The 24,980-nt window shown below is 33.4% G+C and overlaps 1 protein-coding gene across 1 annotated transcript; it reads left to right on the top strand.

The window, feature by feature from the left end:
• Positions 1 to 1,865: 1,865 nt before the first annotated feature.
• Positions 1,866 to 21,149, top strand: LOC133328971 (uncharacterized protein DDB_G0271670-like). Its single transcript, XM_061537475.1, has 6 exons — positions 1,866 to 2,771; positions 20,009 to 20,170; positions 20,393 to 20,551; positions 20,616 to 20,894; positions 20,954 to 21,053; positions 21,119 to 21,149. Exons 1-6 carry the CDS (start codon positions 1,866 to 1,868, stop codon positions 21,136 to 21,138), a joined length of 1,626 nt encoding a protein of 541 aa, XP_061393459.1. The 3' UTR covers positions 21,139 to 21,149.
• Positions 21,150 to 24,980: the final 3,831 nt, after the last annotated feature.

Here is a 24,980-nt window from a genome sequence, read left to right as displayed (position 1 = left end):
CCCCAAATTTTCAGTATTTTGGGGTTCTTGAGCGCGTTTTACAACCAAAGTCGCTGAAATTTTGTACATTGAGTTCTTATTGGGTAGCAAATCTCTCCACTAAAAATTATAAATATGGGTCCATATTTTCGGATAGCCCCCATATAAGGGTACCCCTAATTTTGCGGTATTTTGGGGGGTTTGATCGCATTTTTCGACCAAATTCGCTGAAATTCGGTACTTTGAGTTCTTATTGCGTAGCAAATCTCTCCACAAACAATTATAAGTATAGGTCAATTTTTTCGGATAGCGCCCATATAAGGGTAGCCCCAGTTTTCGATATTCATGAGCGCGTTTTACAATCGAATTTGCTGCGATTTGGTATTTTGTAGTCGTATATGGTAACAAATCTCCCTACCAACAATTTTGAATATTTGCCCCCTTTTTGGGGTAGTCGCCATATAACCTACTTTTATTTTATCTGATTTCACATTTGTAATTAGTGACCACAGCTCTACAAAACGTGCTCCGGAGTAATCAGTGCCATCGAAACCCTTGTATGTGATATTTATTTATTTCATAAACCCACAGGTCTAATTATGGCAAAAAAAATGGATCTCTGGTCCATAGTGCGTACTTTGTTTACCAAATACATGGACAGACAGACGGATGGATAGACATGCATAAATCGACACAGAAAGTGATTCTATGCTTATGTTTAACAAGTTCGGACGGGCGATTTAACAGCCAATGAGAATACGAATACCAAAATACAGCCATTTGGTTGAAAAAGTGTCTAAAATTGTCAAAATACTGACATGGGTCAATATTAATATATTTTCACTGCGAAGATGTGGTGATATCGTTATGAGAACCCAAGATACCAAATTACTGCTAATTTGATTGAAAAACGTGTCAAAAATTCCTATATTATGAGAACCCTTCAACATGGTTGAATATTTAACATTTTTTTGTGCAATGAGAACTCAATATTTAAAATTGGGGGCTACACCAAAACATGGACCGATATATTCCATTTGCGATACCAAACATTCTAGGAGTACTATTAATGTCTGCAAAATTTCAGAGCTCTATCTTAAATATTGCGATCTCTATCGTGATTTCAACAGACGGGCATGCGTAAATCGACATAGAATTTTATTCTGATCAAAAATATATACACTCTTTGGTATCTCCGGTGAATATTTCGATGTGTTGCAAACGGAATGACAAATTTAATATACACCCCACCTTATCGTTGAGGGCATAAAAATGGGTCAATCTCGATGTCTTTTGCATGTTACAAACATATAATATCCACTCTCACAGTGTGGTGATGGGTATACAAACGACTTATGCTCGATATTTTTTTTATATTTGTTAATAAATGTTGTTGTTTATTTGGAATATATCAATATATTGTCTTGACATCAAATAATATCACACTTTGGCAATTTTAACTTTAAGAACGCTGTTTTGACGCTGAACGTCCCGTCTCGAAGCAAAAACTCGTCGATGACGTTGAAGTGCTAACAGACATGGCAACCTAAAAAACCACAAAAATTGTGTTATATTTTAAGTGTTTAACAAATATTAAGCAATCACATTTAATATCTTTCATTTTCTTAAACAGATTTCATTGACGCCCAGTTGTTGTGCTGAAATTAAAGCCGAATATTTAATTCAGGTGACAATTAAGTAAATACAAATAAACCGATGACAAGAATTCAGGAGACGTGCAATAAATATTTACAATTACGAATAAGGCACACAAACAAAAATAAGAAACTGGTGCAAGTGGCTAATAAAAAAATCTGAGACTGAAACAAATAAAAAACGTTTAAACGTATCTGTACAAATATAAACACAACATTTATTTTTAAAATATGGATGCACCTGTAATGCAAAATCAAACCTCCAATTCCAGAGTAGAGCTGACATGCCAACGAGAATATTCTCCGGAGGAACATTACTCAACAAATATTGGAGGCAAACATCATTGTCTCTGTTCATCATCCGATAGATCTTCCTCTTTTCTACATATGACTGGTTCGTCGTCGTCGTCATCAACATCATCATCATCATCTAGCTGCTCTTCGTTATCATCAATTGTACAATCGTCACAATTGATGGTCATCGAAGACGACATAGAGGCTGTTCACCAAGAAATCGAAGACTTCAATCAAATCAATTTAAATACCATAAATTCGAATATAGCAACAAAAATCTCGAATTACTGTTCAATAATGAAAACCGCAACTAGCAACAGTCATACACATCTCAATACCTCCAACACACCCCTGTCCATAGCCATGGATGCGTTAGAATATTCCATGGCTCAATCTCCACTTAATCGTAGACGTCACACCGCCCTGCCTCAAGCTTTAATAATGAATCAACAGCATTTATCACTACTCGAAAATAAGACCCATAAGATGGACTATACCATGGATGATTTGGATGAATACAAACCGATATTGCGCAAAGCCCTTTCAACACCCGCCTGTAATATTATGGACATACAGAATCCCTTAAAAAGTGATGTTACAATCATAACTAATCATAACACACCTGCACAACAACAACAAATCACAAATGTCCAACATCAACAGTCTAATCCAATAATATCGGTGAATAATGCGAATCTATCGGAAAGCAGATCAACGGTAACAGAAGTCAACGTAACGTCACCTTCACCGCCATCTACAACAGTAAACTCATCGTCATCATCACCTTCTTTACCAACACAACGTTCGGGCTGTGCCCATTATAAACGTTCATGCATGTTTGTGGTAAGTTTTACAATTTTTATTATAGTTTCGATAAAGAATTTAGAATAAATGTAACACACGAGCTCTAGATTTGATTCGTTCAACTATGAAAAATACAATGTTCGGCATAGAAATGTTGTGTCATTGGTGCGCTATTTGATGTAAACCAGCCCATATTATACATAGGACTATATCTAGGTCTGAGACTAGGTCGGATTGAATTAAGTTGCATGATTAACAGTAAGGAGGTGCTCAATGATATTATTTTAACCGGGACACACACGTCTACCAAGTGCGTTAAGCTGCAAGTAAAGTGAATCCAAAAAACTTCGTTTCGTATTTATTTTTCGGTATTTTGAAGTTGTTAGCCGCATTATTCAACCGAAATTTGGCATTGAGTAGCTGTAGGTTCGTATTAAATAATAAAACATCCTTTCAATCTGAGATTATGGGGTCCCCTATTTGAAACCTAGGGCGGACTTTTTCAAATTTTATTTTCTTATATGTTATGCAAAAAGCTTGCCCAAAATCGAGATTTTATTAGAACGAAACTTAAAATTGACAAAAGTACAGAAATCGCAAAAAGCCACAAAAAAAAAATATATATATTTCGCTCCGGTCATTATTCCCTCCACCATAGTATGGAGAGTATATTAATTTTGTCATTCCGTTTGTAACTCATCAAAATATTTATTTCCGACCCTATAAAGTATATATATTATTGATCAGGGTAAAATTCTAAGACGATCTAGCCATGTCCGTCCGTCCGTCTGTTGTAATTTTGCATAGATTTGTCTTTTGTCTGCAGGCAGGTCAAGTTCGAAGGTGGGATATATCGGTCCACGTTTAGGCATAGCTCCCATATAAGGATACCCCCCAATTTTCGGTATTTTGTGGTTCTTGAGCGCGTTTTTCAACCGAATTCCCTGAAATTTGGTACATTAGGTTCGTATTGGGTACTAAATGTCTCCACAAAAAATTATAAAGATAGGTCCACTTTTTCTGGTACCCCTCATATATCAGTACCTCCTAATTTTCAGTATTTTGGGGGTTTGATCGTATTTTTACACCGAATCGACTGTAATTTAGTATTTTAAGTTCTTAATAGGTACCAAATCTCCTCACAAAAAATTATTCTTGAGCGCGTTTTTCCACCGAATTCGCTGAAATTTGATACATTTGTTTCTTATTGGATACTAAATGTCTTTACAAAAAATTATGAATATAGGTCAATTTTTTCGGATAACCCGCATATAAGGGTGCCCGCAATTATCGGTATTTTGGGGTTCTTGAGCGCGTTTTTCAACCGAATTCGCTGCAATTTGGTATTTTTTAGTCGTATATGGTAACAAATCTCCCCACCAAAAAATTTTTCATATTCGCCCCCTTTTTGGGGTATTCCCCATATAACCCATTTTTATATTAAAATATTTATCTGATTTGTTTCGCGCTTTGGGTTTGGTTCTAAGACTCTGTTGTAATCACTTCGCCTGCGGAGGATATTGAGATAAATAACTAGAACGTAACTTTCGATAATTATATATGAACTATAGCCCGCATTTAGGCCTATGCCCTGTGTGGGAGGTTCCAGAAGGAGTGGACCGATATTCCCCATTTTCGCACATGAACTTGAATAATAAGATGGGCAAAGTTTGGATGAAATCAAAATTTTCTGAAACGGATTTAGTCCAAAGAAACATGATCTCTATTCGAATATTTCGACATTTTCACCATGTTAAAGTGTGTAAACTCTCATTAGCCATAAGGCTGAGGGTATAATTATCCGTTGAAAATTTCTGAAATTTTTATTATGGTTTACATAATCCCTTTTTAGAAATGTCGGTATTGGTCCACTTTTTGGTATTTTCCCTATATTTTAATTTCTTGTACCTGTCGCTGTAAAAGCAGTGAAAATAAATGTACCGTCATTCCGTTCTGGCTAATTAATCGAATATATTTTTACGCCACTAATTGCGGTCAACACTATAGTTTAACACTGTATGTGCTACTGTTTCAGAGCCCCTCCCAACTTCATTTCTTTTATTTTCTGCACGCTAAATCGGAATTTTATCCCACCATGTGTCGGCTTGTAAACTTTAATTTTTTGAGAAGATTTTTGACTGAATATGCTATGACCCAGATTTTGTCTCCAGGATTATAAGTAATTATGAACTGTGTCAAAAAGTATAAGTTGTACAAACTATGAGAGTTTTTATGACAATATGTAAATGGTTTAATGAAATCTATATATGTATGTTAGCTTTTATATTGTCTCTTAAAAATGGTAACATTGACATTGTTCAAATTCAAAACCTTTTCAATTTGTTAATAATTGATGTCCACTATCAATCACTAATTATGGAATCACGACATCCTGGCACACTTTTAAAAATGATTTTTCTCTACACTCATTGAAGTTGTTAATATCTAATCTAAACAACGAATTGTGGCACTAACTGGCGTTGAATATCCTAAACGTCTCATTTTGAAAACTGCTAAAATAAAACGTAATAACTTTTTAAATATATATATATATATATATTTTTTTTTTGCTAAAGCCAATGTAATAGGGACTGCGAAAACGAAAATTGGTATAAAAGTTTGTCCAAGTCCAATTTTGATTTCCTTCATAATGAAGTAAGAAGTCCAGTTAGGGGTTACTTCAAGTATGACACTATATAAATTGTCTGCCAGAAGTTTCATTTTATCACCAGAGAAAATGAAGCACCGAATTCGGAATTTCAGCTAGGACTTCCAGTTTATCGAGAAATTGTGGTCATCATTAAAATACCTATGATGGTTCATAAAAACACCTAAAATGGGGCGAGCCCCGAATTGTAGTTAGAAGTCCAGTTGGGGGTTACTTCAAGTATGATACTATATAAATTGTCTGCAAGAAGTTTCTTTTTATCACCAGAGAAAATGAAGCACCGAATTCGGAATTTCAGCTAGGACTTCCAGTATATCGAGAAATGGTAGTTATCATCAAAATACCTAAGATGGTTCATAAACACACCCAAAATGGCGCGAGCCCCGAATTGTAGCCAGTTCAGTTGAAAAAATCGGACTATTTCAAGAATAAGCTTAGGGCCATCAGAACACGTTTCATGGAGACTTTATATGGGGTCAAAGTCGAAACATGTACCTACATTAACAAATTTCTGGAATGATGTTTTTCATCCTCCAATATCAAAACTGAAGCGGTACCGTTATATGGGGACTGTATCAACAAGTGCTATGGTCCAATTCTCAATAATAAACATCGTAAATATTGGAATCTCTATATTGATTTTAACAGACAGACGGGCATGGCTAAACAACCCTAGAATTGTACTCTAAACTAGAATATATACCGTTTATGGGGTCTCTTACGTATAACTCCAAGTGTGTGCAAACGAATAACCAAACAAAAAACAACAAAAATATTAACACAAACCAACTGCTTGACGATAATGAGGATGAATGTAAGAAAAACGATAGCATGATAGATATTTTCGATAAAAAAAAAAACAGAGATGTAAACAGAACACTTTTGTTTGCATGTAAAATTAATTGTGCGCCAATGTGAATGGATTATTGTTGCTATTTGTTGGCTACTGGAATTCTCACCGAAAACCCATATCTAGGTTTTCTTACTCAGAGGAGGGATAACTCAATAACAACGCCACTCAAACACAACAAACAAACAAAATTAATTAACAGGGAAAAAATAAAAACATACAAAATCGTCATATGTACACACACACATTCATACCAAGTGAAACAGATGGTAGAATGAAGAAACTGGCATTAAATCAATTGGAAATTAGAATTTTTTTCTTCAAGCAATAAACTAAGTTTTGAAATTAAATTCTTAAAAATCATTAAAACGATATCGCTCTTTTATTTGCTAAATTTAATAAATAAAAAATTTTTATTCATTTCCTCTGTTGGATATTTTGCGAAATAATCAATTTAGTATACATTTGCCTCCTAATAATTTATGGATCGTGGATAGTTTTTTCCTCCTTGTCGGTTAAAGTAAATAATTTTATTTAATAAATGACACCTTCAAAATAATATTTTCGGTTGTAGTTAATGATATTATTTAATAAATGACACATTCAAAATAAAAATATATTATTGTATCTTCATTAAAATGTACTTATTATTTATTATATACGTTATTTTTCCGTTGGTTGCTTTAAAAAATAATTCGTAATTGCAAAAATAAATTGTTTTCGCCCAAGGTGTGACAGAATGTTTGGAATTTATTTTAGCACTTAATTTATACACAACAAAGGTATATAAATATATTTTTTTATTGACAACAAACACTTGTTAGAGCTATTACAAATTACCAACAAATCAATTAGAAACGCATTAAATATATATATTTTTTTAACGGCTACACTAAGACATGATAATTTTCTAAAAACAGAAACAACACGTCCTGTCATATTTTTTTAAAAATTAAATTGTTTTTGTAATGTGAGAAATTTGGAATGCTTTCTAATAAGAAGTCATTACAAGGAAATAAATGATCAGTTTGTATCTGTCAGTATTCAAATGATAACAAGGTCGATCGGCTAAATGACCGACCTTGTTATCCTTTGAATAATTCAGTATTCAGTTTTCAAATATCATTCAAGAATTCAGTGACGGGGTGGTCGGACGATTTCGGCACAAATTACGAATACAATATTAATGTTGAAATAAATAAAAATTATTATATGACACTATTTTAAAATGTGATCCACTATTGATCATTCGTATTTTTTATCACTATGTCAATTTAGATCGAGGTTTTTAATTGGGTATCAAATCTTCCTAATATTGGTCTGTTTTTTACAATAGTACGATAAATTCCATTTTTCGGTATTATATGGAGTATACACTTTTTAAACCTGATTGATTGCTTTTTAATATTTTGAATTCACATTGGACAGCAAATCTTCCTACCAAAAGCTAGCGTTGCCAGTTTGTTTCTAACTGGAATCCCAAAATGAAGATGTGTTATTTCCAAAAATCCCCAAAAATAAATTATCATTCCCAAAAAATCCCGTATATAAATTAGATCTGCTCCAGAACAATAGTACTTTTATATTGTACCGAATTTATTAAATCCCGTAGATATAAATTTTCAATTTCATTATATATACAGTATTTTTCGGTTAATTGACCCTACGGTTAATTGGTTCCACACTTAATTTTACCACGTGATGGGGCAAAACAATATTTCATACGAAAACACATGTAAATTTCCTCGGGTTCATGTCACCAAAAATAAATGTCCTCTTACTTTTCACCGGTTAATTGCATCATAAATGAAAACTAATCAGACATTTTTTACATATATATTTGCCATCATTTGTGAAAAACACTAGGTGGCATCTGTACTAATTAAAAACATATCACTCATTTGCTGCAAGACAGGCATAACTCAAAAAAAACCGATTTAAGTTTTCAAATTACTCACACTTTATATGGAACAGATGAACTTCTACAGCTTCTCAATTATAGTATGTAAGATTCATATGCAGTTTTTACACAACATGAGGTCTATTAAAGCGAACAATCGTACATCATTAACTCGAAAAACACTTTTTTGAGTTATGCTTCCCTTGAAGCAAATGAGCGATATGTTTCCAAAAAGAATATAATTGCTTCCTTACTGTCTATTTGTCTTCATGTCTTCTAAAACTTATAGCCTGTTTCACTAAAACGATCGAAAGTCTTTTCAATGGTGGACGCTCGAATCAGAGTTGGTTTCTGTAACAAATAACTTATCGTTCGATACGAGTTACGTCTACATTTGAAAAAATACAACTATGTTCTATAAATGAGAATTGAAAGAGAAATAAAAACTAAATACACAAATACAATCAAATATTTGAGTATACAAAATTTTCAAATAAAAATGTATCAGCATTTTTAAGGCCCGTACCTAAATACAGTGCGTGCCTACTCAAATACCCGTATTACCCAAATACGCAAGGGCCTTATTTGCTTGTGTGTCAATTGAAAACGACGAAAATGAATGAAACCATTTTTTCTATATTCAAATATATACGCATACACATGAAATTAGGTAAGACCCTAAGACATTAATGAAAATATACCAAATTTATATTTCTATCCTACGTACTTACTTAGCTGGCTTGTGACAGAAGTTATGTTCCATAAGCCGAGCTTAGAAAAGATTTCTATGCGCGTCGGCTTTTGCGCAGTTTTTCCAATTTGAAAGACAAATTTCGGCGCTATTGTCTTCGACTTGATCTTTTCAACGTATTCTTAGCCTTCCCCTTTTGCGCGAACCCTCAATTGGTTCACTTTTATATGTCTTCTGGGCTGGGGCATCTTCATCCATTCTCACAACATGACCTAGCCAACGTAGTCGCTGCCGCTCAATAGTCTAACAATGTTGATGTCCGAGAATAGCTGGTACAACTCATGGTTCATTCGACGGCGATACTCACCGTCAAAGCAGATCGGCCCATAGGACATATCGATGCCTCCGAACCATAGTATGCTAAGTAGACTTAGGATGTTTTAAAGTTCTTTACGTTTTTAGATACTACGGTCCTTAATTTAAATTCTCTGAAATTTTGGTAATCATCGGCCAATCCAAATCAAAGTTATAAGCAAAAATGTACTTAGCATGGCACGTAAGATTTAAGAAACTTCCATACCCTAATGTGGTAAGTACACTTAGCATATTTCGGCTTGGACTTAGCATATTACAGCACGGACTTTTTTATGACGAGTTCGCTATGTATACTTGGCATTGCCGTTATTTTATTTTTAGTGTTTCTAAGTTCACTTAGCATGATTTTGCCCGAACTTCAAAAAGTAGTTTGTGTGTGTAAGTATACATAGCATACCATAGTTGGGAAAAAATAGTCGACTTATAAAGAACGAAAATTTTCACATTTTTACGAATGATATGAGTTCGATTGCGCGGAAAAAGCTGAAATTGGCACAAAATATGTCAAAAGGTAATAGTTTTTTATATTTAGTTTTATATTAAGTTTTATTTATATTAATTATTAAAAAGGAGAAGTAATAACTACAGATACCATGCTAAGTAACAAAGAGGAAAATAAAGGTAAGCAATTTAAGAAGGCATTAGTTCTCGCGTTTATAAAATATTATATCTTTGAGCATATGTTTGTAACAGGAAAAAGAAAACGAGATAGACCCATAGTTCCTTTTGAGAATATGCATAGAATCACTTTCTGAGTCGATTTATGCATGTCCGTCCATCAAAATGAAATTTCGGTGTCGGTTCCTTAATGGTCTTGGGAGAATTTTATAGCGACGGAATGCTTGATTTGGATGAATTCAATGGAGTACGTTCAAGTCTTTGAAGACAAATTATTGCCATTTTGGGAAAGCAGCAACGATGAGGGACTCGTTTTTCAGCAGCACAACGCGCCATTTCATAAAAGTCGCCATACTTAAGAATGGTTAAAATAAAAAAAAATATTTAAAATATTCTTCCGACTAGAATGTGATCGAGAACATAGGGGGAATCTTAACTCATCGTGTCTATGCGGAAAACCGCCAATACCAGACTGTTTTTAACCTCAAAGAAGTAATAATCGATAATGGTTAAATTTAGGCGTGCTACCAAAGTTATATTTAAATTTCGTTAAAATCAGTAAAAACCTCAATGTTTTATCTCAAACCACTCCCGAGATAACGCCCGTAAACTTTGAGAGCTTCTCCTGAAAAACTCACTTTTCAGACTTAGCATACTATTGTTCGGAGGCGTCGGTATAATAAAGAACAATTTCGTGCCGAATTTTCTTGTTGGGCACATTTTTAAAACATAATTTGTCATATTCACATTGACACGAGTATTACGGTACATTTTATAATTGTACAATGCTCAAAACCATATCGAAAGTTCATTTATTGTATCGAAAACTTAGTCCTATATCATTAAACCGGTTTAAAGTAGACTTGAAAATTGTCTCTCAGGGCTTAATTCCGAATGCAATGCTAAACTTCGTGTTAGTCTGAAAAAATGGGGCTTTGGTGTACTATTTAAAAATATATAGGAGATATTTTCAAATATTAACCTATTCTTATCATTTGCAGTAGTGTTCGTTCTTGAGTCACAAAAGTGAGCTGTACCAAATTTCATTACTTTATAAAACTTGAAATTTGAAAATATAATATTTCGGGAGAAGTTTTACATGCAATTTTTAAGCTACAAAAATATTTTAATATAAATTTTACCCAAATTCCAATGTATAAAAAGGTGACTCCTTTTTTAGCTTAAATAAAATTGTATCACAGTGCATAAAAATGGAGGGTAAAATAAGATCAATAAAATATTATGGAAATTATCTGAATGAAGTAGGACAAGTAAAGGGTAATTGTTTGCACTAATTGTTATAGTTTTATCATATAACATTGACATCCTTACATTAGAATAGCTATTAGATAACAATCGACTGGCAATGACTTGGCTGCGGGGGTTGTACTATTTTTCTTAACATTGCTTCCAGTCCAAACGACATTGTAGCTATATTGCTATTGCCAAGTTGTCTGCTAATTTGAAAACAATAGTTCAATATCTATTGAATATTGACACAAAATGCATATAATTAAACAAATGCGTGTATTAATTAAAATATCTATTTGTTTATTACTTGGGTACATAATCAATTAAGGACAGATGTTAGAATGTCGTCACATCTATCAAGGTCTTGTCGTGTTAATTGTGAGAAATTCTATAACCCGTCGAAAGCATGTTAAGAATATTCGTGACCCGCATCTGTTTTTTCATTTTTTTTTTTTTTTTGTATACCAAACAAATCAAGAATTTCATTTTACGACATAATGACAGTAAACATTTCCTCCAAAAAAGTAGTAATTAAACAAAAGGGAGATTATTTAATAACAATTATTGTTAAATACTTTTTAATTATTTCTTATTGAGAAAATAATTTTCTAAATTTGCTGGTGTATTATTGTTGTTGTTATTTTTATATGGGTGTATATATGTCATGCTGTTTTTATTTATTTTTATTCCGAAGTGATAAAGCATAGCTATTAATGTGTCCGTATACACATCGAAGTGTTCGTCGTCTATCACTTGCTATGAAAGTACCAATTTACCAATGAAAGGGACAGTCATGGGTGATCGGGGGGCACTTATGTTTGATCATTAGTTTGAATGACCATTATCACCCGGAGAGTTGATCGGCATTATGAAAAAAACGTGCGCCAATCGTCTGTCTCAATAAATACGTACATACTTCAAATAACTGAGTGGATCACATTAAATTGTACTTAATGCTGGATAGAGCTGCCTAGATGAATACATATGGACGAGCGTGTATGTACATCTCAAATGGTTGAATATATTTTAATTGTATTTTGATAAGTTATTTTTTTGTTGTCATTGTGTATACACAAATATATGCGCGAAACCGGTTAATTTCAATAATTGACACTTCAACTGTTTATCATATTATTAGGCAAATATGTACAGAATTGTGTACACCCATAAGTACGTATGAATGGGGATGTGTTTACAAAAAGTAGTAAAATATTTATACAATTGTGTAAAAGTAGAAAAATGTGGCGTTATCCAAAATAAATTAGCAATTACAAAAAAAAAAAAAAAAAAATAACAATGTTGAATGTTCATCTGTCTTTTAGTAATTTTTCCCATAACAGGGGTTAACGGGGAGTGTTAATAGTAAAAATAACACTTAATGCTGGCAAATAATTGATTTAATATATTTCTAAGTCGGATTTTGAATAAAATTCCACTCACAATCTTTGTATATCTAGTGGTACTTTTAGACGATTTTGTGTGAATCGAAAATCTCAGACGGCTAGTCCGATTTAGGCCCATCGTGAGTTAAGCATTCCGAAAAATCTGTCCAAGGATCCTTGGAAAATGTAATAATTCACCCAGACATTTATCAAGATTTCGAATCAATTATCATTAGACCATTTCATTGGTCTAAGAAATGATCTTTGCCAAATTTCGTATGTATTTATATTAATTTATTTTCAAAGCACATACAACTATTCTCTGCAGGTTTGATTTATCTCTTTAATTGAAAGTACACCCCGATTACATACAGTGGTGGTCATACAATTAGAAACGCTGTTTTTACATCGGTTTTTTATATCACCACGGCTCCAATATAATAAAAATTAAGCAAGTATACACCAAATATTATAAATTTGCTTCACAACACGGGAAGTATGCCTAGGACGGTATCCTTTTGAAAAACGTACGTAACGGGCATATTTTCGAACGAGTACGGTTCCATTACATTCTCCAATATATTTTTATATTAATGTCAGTCCATTCAACCACCTATGCGGAGTATGGGACCAACACCATACCAATTGAAGGCTACCGTCTTGATGGTGTACCTAGGATCCAAATATTTGATAAGGAGCCGTCTAACATAACATTTTCCATATGATCCAAACAAATTATACTTCGATTTGTCGCTCCAAAGATTTTTTTCCAAAAAGTTAGGGGGTTTCTTCAGGTGCTCTTTTGCAAACTGTAAGCGTTTCTTAATATTTTTGATGGAAACGTGTGGTTTTTTTTTCGTACAATGCATCCATGAAGACCAGCATCTCTTAATCTACGTCGGATAGTTCTGGATGAAATATTCTGCGTAATTTGTGGAGTTACGATAGCATTTATTTCAGCAGAGGTCAAAAATGGATTGGCTTCACTGGTTCTACAAATAACTCTATCATAGTGTTGAGTAGTTTTTCTTGGCTTCGGAATTCTTTCAGGGTTCTCAAAACTTTCTGTATTTTGAAAACATTGTATTGCTCCAAAAACCATCTTTTTTGAACAGCAAAATCTATTCGCTATGGCAGACATCGACTGATTTTCTTCATAATATCAGCAATAACTTAGCTATTGTTGCAAACTGGTGCACGCGTTTATTTATATTTACACTTACAACAACACATTGAACTGCAGTGAGAACATAACGGGACTTAAAAAGAAAGTGACACTTTATAGGAAAGTTGTGCACAGAAATGCAAATTTGAAGTCATCGTTTCTAATTGTATGGCCGCCAATGTATATCACAGCCCAAAACTACTTTTGCAGGTATTTCTATTTAATCTGTCCCATCCCTTAATAATTAAATTAATTATGGATCATTAAATAACTATTTATTTTATGGACTACAATTTCCTTATGTTCATTATTGCATTTTAAATTATTATTATGAGATTTTTATATGGGTACTTAATATTTTAAATGGTACTAAAACTTAATGCAGGTTTTATGTGTGTATAAAATGTAAAAATACAAAATTATTAAATAAAATAATTTTAATAAAAATATTAAAAAAACGGCATGCTAAGAAAATGTCCACTTACTTACTTACTTAGCTAGCTTGTTACAGAACGGTTGTTCCATAAGCCGAGATTAAAAAAGATTTCCAAGCGCGTCGGTCTTGTGCGCAAATCCACCAATTTGGAAGACCACGTTCCAAGATATTGTTTTCTACTTGGTCTTTCCATCTAATTCGTGGCCTTCCCCTTCTACGGGAACCATCAGTAGGCTCGCTTGTATATGCCTTTTGAGCTAGGGCATTCTCATTCATTCGCACCAAATGGCCTAGCCACCGTAGCCGTAGTCGACTGACTATGTCGATGTCCGCGTATAAATTGGACGCCGATATTCACCGTCGACGCAGATCGGCTCGTAGATCTTTCGGAGAATTTTTCTTTCAAACACCCCAAGAGCCATGCTACATATCCATATAATAGCACGGGTAGTATCGGCGCCTTGTAAAGTGTGCGTTTGGTCTGGCGGAAGATGGCCTTGTCCCTAAACTGCTTACTTAGACCATAGTAGCATCTGTTTTCCATCACAATCCTTCTCCGAATTTCAAAACTGATGTCATTCGTTTTATTTATTGCGGTACCAAGGTATATAAGGTCTTTAACTACCTCGAAGCTGTAGTTCTCAAGTTCCACAGTTGGTCCGAGTCTACTGGACGTCTTGCGCTTTGATACCACCAGCTTGGTCTTTTCGCCATTTACTGCCAGACCCACTTTGGCAGACTCCTTTTCAATTTGTTCAAAGGTGGCTGTTACCGCTCGCAATGTTCGACCCATTATATTGATGTCATCGGCGTAGGCGAGTAACGTATGTTGTTTGGTGTACAGATTGACATTTCTGTTCACCTTTGCGTCTCGTATGACCCTTTCCAACAGGATATTAAAAAGATCACACGACAAACTGTCACCTTGTCTGAATCCTCGTTCGGTATTGAAGGGCTCCGATAGGTCCTTTCCTATTTTAACTGCTGACCTTGTGCCACTTAAGGGGACCCCCCCATTCTCGGGGTCAAAATATTTTTAGATTTAATTTGATTCTACACTAATTCAAGAATGTCGCTACCAAATTTCAAGAGAAAATCTCAAGAACTCTTAAAAATATAGCCGATTTATTGTGTCAGCAATTTGATTCTACACTAATTCAAGAATGTCCCTACCAAATTTCAAGAGAAAATCTCAAGAACTCTTAAAAATATAGCCGATTTATTGTGTCAGCATCAAGTGACGGCTAAAGGGCTTCTCAAACTTTAAACGCGTTTTCTCTTTTGCGAATGGCGGGAACGATAACTCAAAAACTAATAACCCAATCGATTCCAAATTTTTACACGTTTCTCTGTGAGTGTATAGCTATTGTATGAACTAGGATAAAGCCAATCGGTGAAAATCTTCCTTATTTTTTAACTTGGTTTTTGGTCAAAAATTGGCGATTTTTCAAAAATATTTTTTTAAAGGTCCGCCATTTTGTTAATTTTAGAGCGAAGTCAATAATCCTAGTTCATACGAGAGCCAGACATGTACTCTTTCTAACACCGTTGGAATTTTCGGATTCCGATGTTCCAGTGAGGAGTTATCATGCCCGCCATCAAAAATAAGGACTTTTCTTTAATTACAAAAAACAACAACAAAACAATAACAAACATTTTTTGTAAATTATTTTTCTTCTCTTTAAAATCTTGAAATATATATGTGAAAAGTTACAAACCTTTACAAGCATTGGTATTGATTTACCAGCCCTTGAAAAATTGAAAAATTAAAATCGAGAATGGGTGGGGTTCCCTTAAAGTTATCCTGCATAGCGGTATTAATTTTGCAGGAATGCCGAACGTAGACATGGCTTTAAACACCTCTGAACGGATAGGGCTGTCCAATGCGGCTTTATAGTCAACAAATGGGTGGTATGTGTCGATGTGTTTTTCGTGAATCTTTTCCAGGATTTGGCGCAGAGTGAAAATCTGGTTAATGGTGGATTTGCACAGGTCTGAAGCCACATTGGCATGGTCCAATAATGTCATTGACCATTGGCTTCAGTCGTTCACAAAGCACACTGGATAGCACTTTATATGCGATGGGAAGGACACTTATTCCTCTATAGTTGGCACATATCGTCTTGTCTCCTTTTTTGTGCACGGTACACAGGATGCTGAGGTTCCAATCATTGGGCATGCATCTTCTAGCCAAATTGTACTAATCAGTCGATACTAAAAAGTCGACTTTTCGATCTTGTCGATTTTCGACTTTTACTGACTTCAGCAAAATCGACTAAAATTTATTTTTTTATGAATTATTGTTAACAGATAATGTAAAGTTCCGGAAAGTGCAATTTTTGGACAATTTGAAAAGTCGACTTTACGATTTCCTCATAGGTCAAAAGTCGACTTCGACTTTTAGACTTTTCAATACAAAATGTGATTAATCGATTAGTCGAACGTCGATTTACTTATCCCTAGTCTTGAATAGTTCGGCTGGTAACCCATCGGCTCCTGCTGATTTATTGTTCTTGAGCCGATTAATTGCTTTTATGACCTCATCTTGGCTAGTTGGTATACACTCTATACCATCACCTCTTATTGGTTCGGCGGTATCTTCTTCAACGCCACTATTTGATACCAGAAGCTTTTCAAAATGCTCCTTCCAGATCCTCAACACGCTGTCTGTATCTGTCACCATGTTTCCTTCTTCATCTGTACAGGAGGATGCGCCTGCACCAAAAGCCTTCGGTTTGGTGTTTTACTCGTTGGTCAAATTTCCGGACTTCATTCTGACTCCAGTACATCTCGATTTGATCACGTTGACGTTTTTCATGTTCTTTCTTCTTTTTTCTGAAAATACGTTTCTCCTCTCTCCTTTCCCCGATAATTCTCCATCACAGTAATAAATTACTAACTATTTTTGATAAACAAACATTTGCATTTTTATACTTTTACACTAAACTTGCGTTCTTCAAATGATGATGAATTTACTATATACATGATTCTATTACGTTCGTTGTGTAAATAAAATTGTATTCAAACTAAAGTGCAATCCTCTATTCGCCTAATTTAATTAAAAAAATTGAAAATATTTTATGTAAAATATTACTTTTAAAAATAACACAATATATCAACAAACGCACAAATAAACATTGTTTTAAATTTTAAAAGTGATTTTAACACGTTTCAATCATTATATTGATTTAAAATATTTGAACTTTTAATTTGCGCTTGTCTTACGAAAACAACATGCAGATGCTTCAATTCACTGCTACTTCAATAAAATAAATTTGTCTGCATCGACATTTTAAATAATGACAGAAGTAATCAATCAAAATGCGATGTTCGTCAGACATTAATTATGATAAATACATAGGGTGGTTATTATTATAAGTTTGTATTATCCCACTGATGACAAAGATGTATAAAGTCAAATAATTTGTAGTTGTTTGTAGTTTTAAATTAAACATAAGAATCCCAAATAATGTTAATAATTTTTATATAAACACATATTTATTATTAGCAAGCTATCTTGGATGCTTAATAGTATTTGTTTGTATACACTGTATCGAATTAAAGCCATGCATTTGTAACAATCTAGCATTTCCTAAATTTCGAAACTCTATCTCCAACAATTAATTTACAAATTCTCAATTAACAGTTTTAATAATCCCCCGTCGAATCTGATATGATCAATTTGAAAATGAAAAATTACAACTACGTCAGTAAGCCACGAGCGGTTGCGGGAGTTAATTAGCGAAGAAAATACAGAGAAGTTCATTTGCACATCACTACCACCCGTATATGGATCAAAACAAAGCATACACACACTTTATAGCCGTTATAAGTGGATTTGTTGTCCAGATGCCGGTTATATTGTTTAATTTTATTGATTATTTAAAACGGGGATTTTTGTTCGTTAATTATTAGTTGATTCATCTGCTTCCAAATATATTTAGAAGTGTTTATATATAACTCAGTTTTATAGTTCTGTTTACTTTAAACCATAATAGAAAAAAATAGTTTACGCTTTCATGACGTATTTAACATCGATGAAGATTTGTTTAATTAGTTTCCTAATCAAACCTATTTTTCAACAAAATATTTCTGAAACACCAATGAAGCTTTGCTGAAGACATATTTCTGTATCTATGTCCGAATTTCCTGAAATATTTATAATTTACGTAAATTGTGTTATTTAGGTTAATATAAACATGTGATCTTTTGAAACAACTAAAATCTATTTTTAGGCTTATTTTTCACACAACACTAAATATAACCAAAGTGTAAAAGTAAATGAAATTTCTCGCAAATACAGACATAAATCGGATAACATTCAATAATTAACAAAAATAAAAATATTTTTAAATCAATAATGTTTAGGATTTTTTTAAGAAGTCTAGCATAATTCAGTTAAACGACATTTTTGCAGGGAGTGTTTGTTGTTAAAAAATTAAATAAATCATAGCCAATTTTTATTCAACGGTGAAATAAATATTGTCATAGTTGTACAGTTGTACACAACATACATAGTTATTTTCACAAAATTTCTACTTTCTCATTTGACAAAAAAAATTTTGACAGCCAAGTTGATAGTCACCAAGGCCAAATTATAAGGTCATCCAGAAGGCGCATACCTACAAAATTACAACCCTACATCCACATTTATTGTTAAACGGTATAGAGAGAGCATTTGACAATTAAATCAGAATCAGAACAAATTTTTTTTAAAACAGATGATAATTTTGTAATTTTGAAATGAAAGCTTTCACATGCGATCCTCCCTCAATTTATTTTTTAAAATAGGTTGACTTAAAAGTAAACTATGGTGAATTATTGCAGCCTGAAAGTATGCTATATATTTTACAATAAAATTGCAAAGTCTAGTCTTGCAAAGCACACACATACTAATCCCGAAAATACGTACTTTAAGGGGACCCCCCATTCTCAGTTTCAAAACATGTATTTTTGTATTTTGATTTAATTCGAATCTACACTAATTCAAGAATGTCCCTATGAAATTTCAAGTGAAAATCTCAACAACTCTTGAAGATATAACCGATTTATTGTGCCGGCAAACTTCTCAAACTTTAAACGCATTTTTCTCCAAACAGCGTTTTTGCGAATGGTGGGCACAATAACTCAAAAACTAATAATCCGATAGATTCCAAATTTTGGGACGTTTCTCTTTGAGTGTATAGCTATCGTATGAACTAGGATAAATCCAGGCGGTCAAGATCTTCCTTATTTTTCAACTTGGTTTGTGGCAAAGATCCGCCATTTTGTTGATTTTTGAGCGAAGTCAATAATCCTAGTTCATACGAAAGCCAGACTAGGGTTACGTAGTCGAGCGCAAAAGTCGACTTTTACACTTTTCGATTTTTGCCTCTGACCAAAAAATAGATTTATAGACTTTTCGATTTTTGCCTCTGACTAAAAAGTCGACATTTCGATTTTGTTAAAACTGTTCAAAATCCATTTTTGACTTTTACTGAAAAATCGACTAAAAATTGGATTTTTTATATGAACAGATAAATTAGAGTTCCGAAGAGTGCAATTTTTGGACAAATTTATCTTTGTGATAAAAAAAACAAGTATTTATGAAGAAAATCGAAAGTCGATCTTGAAAATTCGACTTTACGATTTTCTCATAGATCAAAAGTCGACTTCGACTCTTAGACTATTCAATACAAAAAGTCGATGTTCCAGTGAGGAGTTATCATGCCCTCCATCAAAAGTAAGGACTTTTCTTTAATCCCATAAAACAATGACAACAAATTTTTGTAAATTATTTTTCTTTAAATCTTCAAATATATATCTGCAAAGTTACAAAGCTGTGCATTTTTAATTCTCACTGGATAATTGATTATATTGTAGTATTAACAATCTTATCTTTAACACATTTTTTTATTTAATTGATTTTAATTTATAGATATTATTAAATTTTCATTTCAGACTCCATGCTGCAACAAATTCTACAAATGTCGATTTTGTCACGATGAAAATGAATCTCACCATTTCGACAGAAAAACTCTTACAGAACTGATATGCACTGAGTGCAATACACGACAAAAGGTTCAAGATCGATGTCAAAGTTGTGGAATACGTTTTGGAAAGGTATGTTCAGCTTAAGAAAGGTGAACAAATTGCATTCATAACACATGTACCCCCATAAGATATTTCTCAGGCGGAATTTATTAAATATGATTTCGAAGCATCGATACAAATTACATTTGGCTAAATAAAGTGTACATAAAGTATTCTAGACATATAGATAATTCAATGAATCATCCCTTTTATACTCTACATATACTAAAATATATTAATTTTTATTTACAGTACACCTGTCTGATTTGCAATTTATTTGATGATTCCGATAAACAACAATACCATTGTAGGCGGTGCGGCATTTGTCGCATTGGTGGCAGAGATAATTTCTTTCATTGTGAAGTCTGCGATATGTGTTTACCAATACAATTGAAAATTGCAGGTCATAGGGTAAGTTTTTTTAAATTGCCATCAAATACAAAAAAAAAATAATAATACTAAAATTTTATTTTAGTGTGTGGAAAACATATCGCGATCCCATTGTCCTGTCTGTCTGGGAGACATTCATACCTCACGTATTCCATGTCATATTCCCGATTGTGGCCATTTATTGCATAAATTATGTTTTGACCAATTACTGGCTTCGGGTCATTATACATGCCCCACGTGTCAGACATCGCTAATTGATATGACAGCATTGTGGGAATATTTAGATGCTCAGGCTGAATTGATGCCGATACCAAAAAAATATGAAAATCAAAAAATTCATATATTTTGCAATGATTGCCATAAGGTAAATATGCTATACATTTTTATACATAAACATGTATTTGACTTTATTTTTCTTTATAGACTTCGAAGACAAAATTTCATTACATTGGCTTAAAATGTGTACATTGTGGAGCCTATAATACCACACAGAATGTCAAGAGACGTATGTCTTTGGTAACAGGTAACAATTAACTGTTATTAATTAACTGCAAAGCAAGTTAAAAAATATTTGTTTATATTTAATAGATGAGCCCACATCAGCATGACATCTGATAAATAATATGCGTTACATATGTTTCTACTAATTTATAAAGAAGATTTATGACATTTTCAATGCAGTGTTTGTTTGTAATGGAGAAACTAACATTTTTGAAGCACCTTGCAAGGTGGTATTGATGGAGATGACGTCTTTCTAAGGCTTGCCGTTTTATGATGGAATTATTATCATCATCTTTGGTATAGAATTTAAATTATAATAACTATCGTATTTTATATGTTTGAACTATTTTCACTTTTATTCTCCTATTATATATTTGCATTTACATTTCATTTGAATTATAAACTGATAATTCGAGCTGGTATCGAATATTTATATAGCTGTGTTCAAACCTAAACACAACAAAATAACAAAAAGTATTTAATGACACCCTTATGGCATACACTTTTATGAATTTATCTTATTTCTAATTCATAAGCCTTATTATAATATTACAATAGCGAATATTAACATAAATGTAGTTACAATTTATTTTATTTGATTTATAGATTAGTGCCACTCTCTCTCTATCTATATATTTTTTTAATTTGAATAGATCAACTCTCAAAGTATTGTATTTATTGTAGAAGTATTTCTTGTTTTCTCAATAAAAAATAGCAGACAAGAAAAAAATTTAAAAAATAAAAATAATTATTTTACATAGAAAAATCAATTTACTTATTTAATTTCGATCAGGGCATTCATGTTACTTAGCAAAGTCTATTTAGACGTTCAAATGAGACGAAAAGGAAGGTTGTGAACAAATGTAGGCTCTATCATATATCAATACTATCGTTTCCCGTGTTGTATACAATCCTTCGAACTACTGTCGCCGCAATCAAAAAACTTTACAAACCTTCCAACATCAAAATGCGGCTAGAGTCTTTAGAATATCTAAAATTGAACGGACGATATGGGTTCTAGAAGACAACTAATTTTGTTAAAAAGTTCCAGCGTTACAGGGCTGTGTCAAAAGGTGGACATTTTTGCAACTTAGCCTTTTACACACTGAAACCAGCTAACTTCTGTAATGTCAATGATAGGTACAATTTGCAACGTCAAATTAAAGCGAAATCAGGAGGATATTCCATTTAAAATGTGTTTGAAAATAAAGTTGAGTTTGACTATGTACCAACGGCTTAAACCACCGAATTTTCGTATAACAGAATTTAGAACCGTTTTTTATAAAATGGGGCCCGCGAAAATAACTGTTAAGACAACTATTTTGGTAAAGTAAGGTGGGGATTATAGAGTTCAGAAAAAAAGATTTTATTACGGCTCTAATACTTCAATAGCTTCTTCATATACATTTACTAATACTTTTTATTTTTGACAGTTTATCATATTTTTAGAGATGAAAATTCAATGACCCATTTTGCGATAACTATAAATAGCACAGACAAATTCACCATTTTTGCCCCCTAAAGATGCGAAAAATGGTGAACCATCGGCCCTATCAATCTTTATGCAGGTACATTTAATATTTAGGAGTAATATTGTAAAAATAACTATATCCACCCATCTCAAAAGGGCGAGATAGTTTATGTTCATTGAGGAATATTTGAAGATAGTGCCTCCTATATTTCGAAACCACGGAACCATTAATACATATCAAGCCCACTAGTGACGCCATGGCTTCGCCTGGCTCTTCCTGGCAAAGTTCGTCAAAAAAGGGGAAGTCATTTACCTTTTCCTTCAATGATCATTGGCCCGAACTTATGTAAGCTTTATGTTAGCTTTGATTGTCACCTTTGCCGATGTTAAGTGGAATTTTTGTCTTTGACAAAGTTTACGATTTCATCGCCTTGAACTCAGCACATTGAACCAAAAGCTTTAGGCGTACTGTCCCTTTTTTCTGCAATGTCCCATTTTTTCAATTCACACAGCCAAACGTGAATTCATGTTTCATTTCAACCTTTCTGGTAGCAGTTCAGCTACTATTTTTGGCTTACGAATCCCTGATTGGAATACTTGGACTGAGGAATGGCATTCCACCATTGGATACATGTCCATGAAGCTGAAAAAAATATTGTGACAGCAGATCTTCTACAAACACTTTATTTCATTTTTATAGCCGCTTTCATTTGGATGGATTTTTTGCAGTGTCTTGCCAACCTCCCCATGTCTTGGCTAATGGCATTAAACTCAGCCAACTGGGTAGGATTCTGCTTTTCAACAGCAGGTAGAGCGCCTTAATGCTGATAATTGGCAGCTTCCAATTTCATTGACTGGTACGGCTAGTCATCGTGGTCGCCTCTGCGATGCGTACGCTTTGCCACCGTATCGGAGACACACTCTATTTCGTTGACTTGGCTAACAGTATTAGACTATTCGGCAACCACCACCATTGTGGCTTTAGTGTCGTTGGCAACCATGTTGCCAACCATTAACATGCCGTCGATAAAGTTCTTCTGTAAAAGTACTGACGGCAAATCTTTCTTTGCTTTACCCAACAGTTATTCGGCCTGTTCCCGTACTGCAAGAATGTACGTACGAATTTTTACTATTATGTTGGATATCATAAAAGAAAAATTGTCGACAAATAGGCCAAAACATTTGTGTGAAAAACTACAAAATGTACTCAGTAAAACGTAGACGGGGAAAGGGAACAGTATGTCCAAGTGGAGGTTGACCTATAATTTAAAATAATATTGATGTATATTCTCGGATTTGGGAAGTAGTGACCTTTTTTCGCAATATCCAACATAGCACCGATCATTATACCACTTAAAAACAGCAAATACAAATGTATCAGTCCGTATTGCCGAAAGATACATTCCCTCATCCTATATTATGCGGAGATATACGGAACTACTCCCGTCGAGGAGGAGCACTTTTTTAATAAATTTGTAATTTTGCAAAATTGTGACTGGGGGCGTTACCACAGATGATTGACCTATAGAGCCTATAATTGATCTTAATATTTATTTAGTACAAATGATAATAGATACAGACCTATCTATTTATCAAAGACTTGACCATCTGTGGGTAGGTACCAGAAGAAGTTGCCATATATTCGAATTTAATGTAGGGTTGGTAAAATATTACGAGTGCAATCAAGGGATCAATTCATATGCTAACCATTTGTTAGTCCCATCTTGGACTTGATCTAGACAATATAAATATTAGGTTGTGCAGAGTTTTGCTCACAACGGGTTGTCATTTGCATGATATGATAAAACTAATTTTTAGCATAATTTTTTACCATTTTGTGGAGGAGTGGTCCGATCTTCCCCATCTCCGACTTGATATTTTCATGCTGCAAAAGATTGTAATTTTCAGAATTTGAAAAATGAAGAGAATAAAGACCCTCAATTTTAATATATAACTTCATGGTATACTTCTTCAACTCTAGAATTTTTGGGCATAAATAGTAAATTGTTTTTTAAACAAAACTAATGTCATATATTTTTAGATTGTTGCATTACATATCATGAATTATTAATGTTTTTTTAAGATTCTCATGAGCGTGCGAATATGAATTTTGCATACTGTATGTAATTACATATTGTTTTATACATTGAAATGTTCGTATGTTTCACACAACGAGTTTGATTTTCTTATGTAGACGATATGACAGTGTAAAAGTAATCCGGACTGCATTTCACAACTCATTGCGTTGAGGATTTTGAGGAGTAACCATTTAAAGTTACACTCTATACAAAAATATAAAAACCCAATGCAAAAAATCTATATTATTACAGCTTCGAGAATTCAGGAATGCCATGTTATTTGGCATTGTATGAAATGTCAATTCCAACTTAACATGCCATGCGTCAAGTCCTGTTAAGTGGTTCGCCCTAAAATTCCGATGATGCCATCTACAGTACAATAGTCATAGTTCACTACACA

This window comes from Musca vetustissima, unplaced genomic scaffold (genome assembly GCF_032173495.1).
Source record: "Musca vetustissima isolate MV318-11 ecotype Yass unplaced genomic scaffold, APGP_CSIRO_Mvet_v1 utg90990, whole genome shotgun sequence".
Lineage (NCBI taxonomy): Eukaryota > Metazoa > Arthropoda > Insecta > Diptera > Muscidae > Musca > Musca vetustissima.
The sequence above is the reverse complement of the archived record's forward strand: the minus strand, read 5'-3'. Positions and strand labels throughout refer to the sequence as shown.

Bases quoted from the DNA above. Each gene is read 5' to 3' on its own strand.
- LOC133328971 (XM_061537475.1), top strand. From the start codon at position 1,866: ATGGATGCACCTGTAATGCAAAATCAAACCTCCAATTCCAGAGTAGAG. The intron at 20,171-20,392 runs GTATGTTCAGCT...TTTTATTTACAG, and splicing joins GTGGAATACGTTTTGGAAAG to TACACCTGTCTGATTTGCAA. The intron at 21,054-21,118 runs GTAACAATTAAC...TATATTTAATAG, and splicing joins ACGTATGTCTTTGGTAACAG to ATGAGCCCACATCAGCATGA.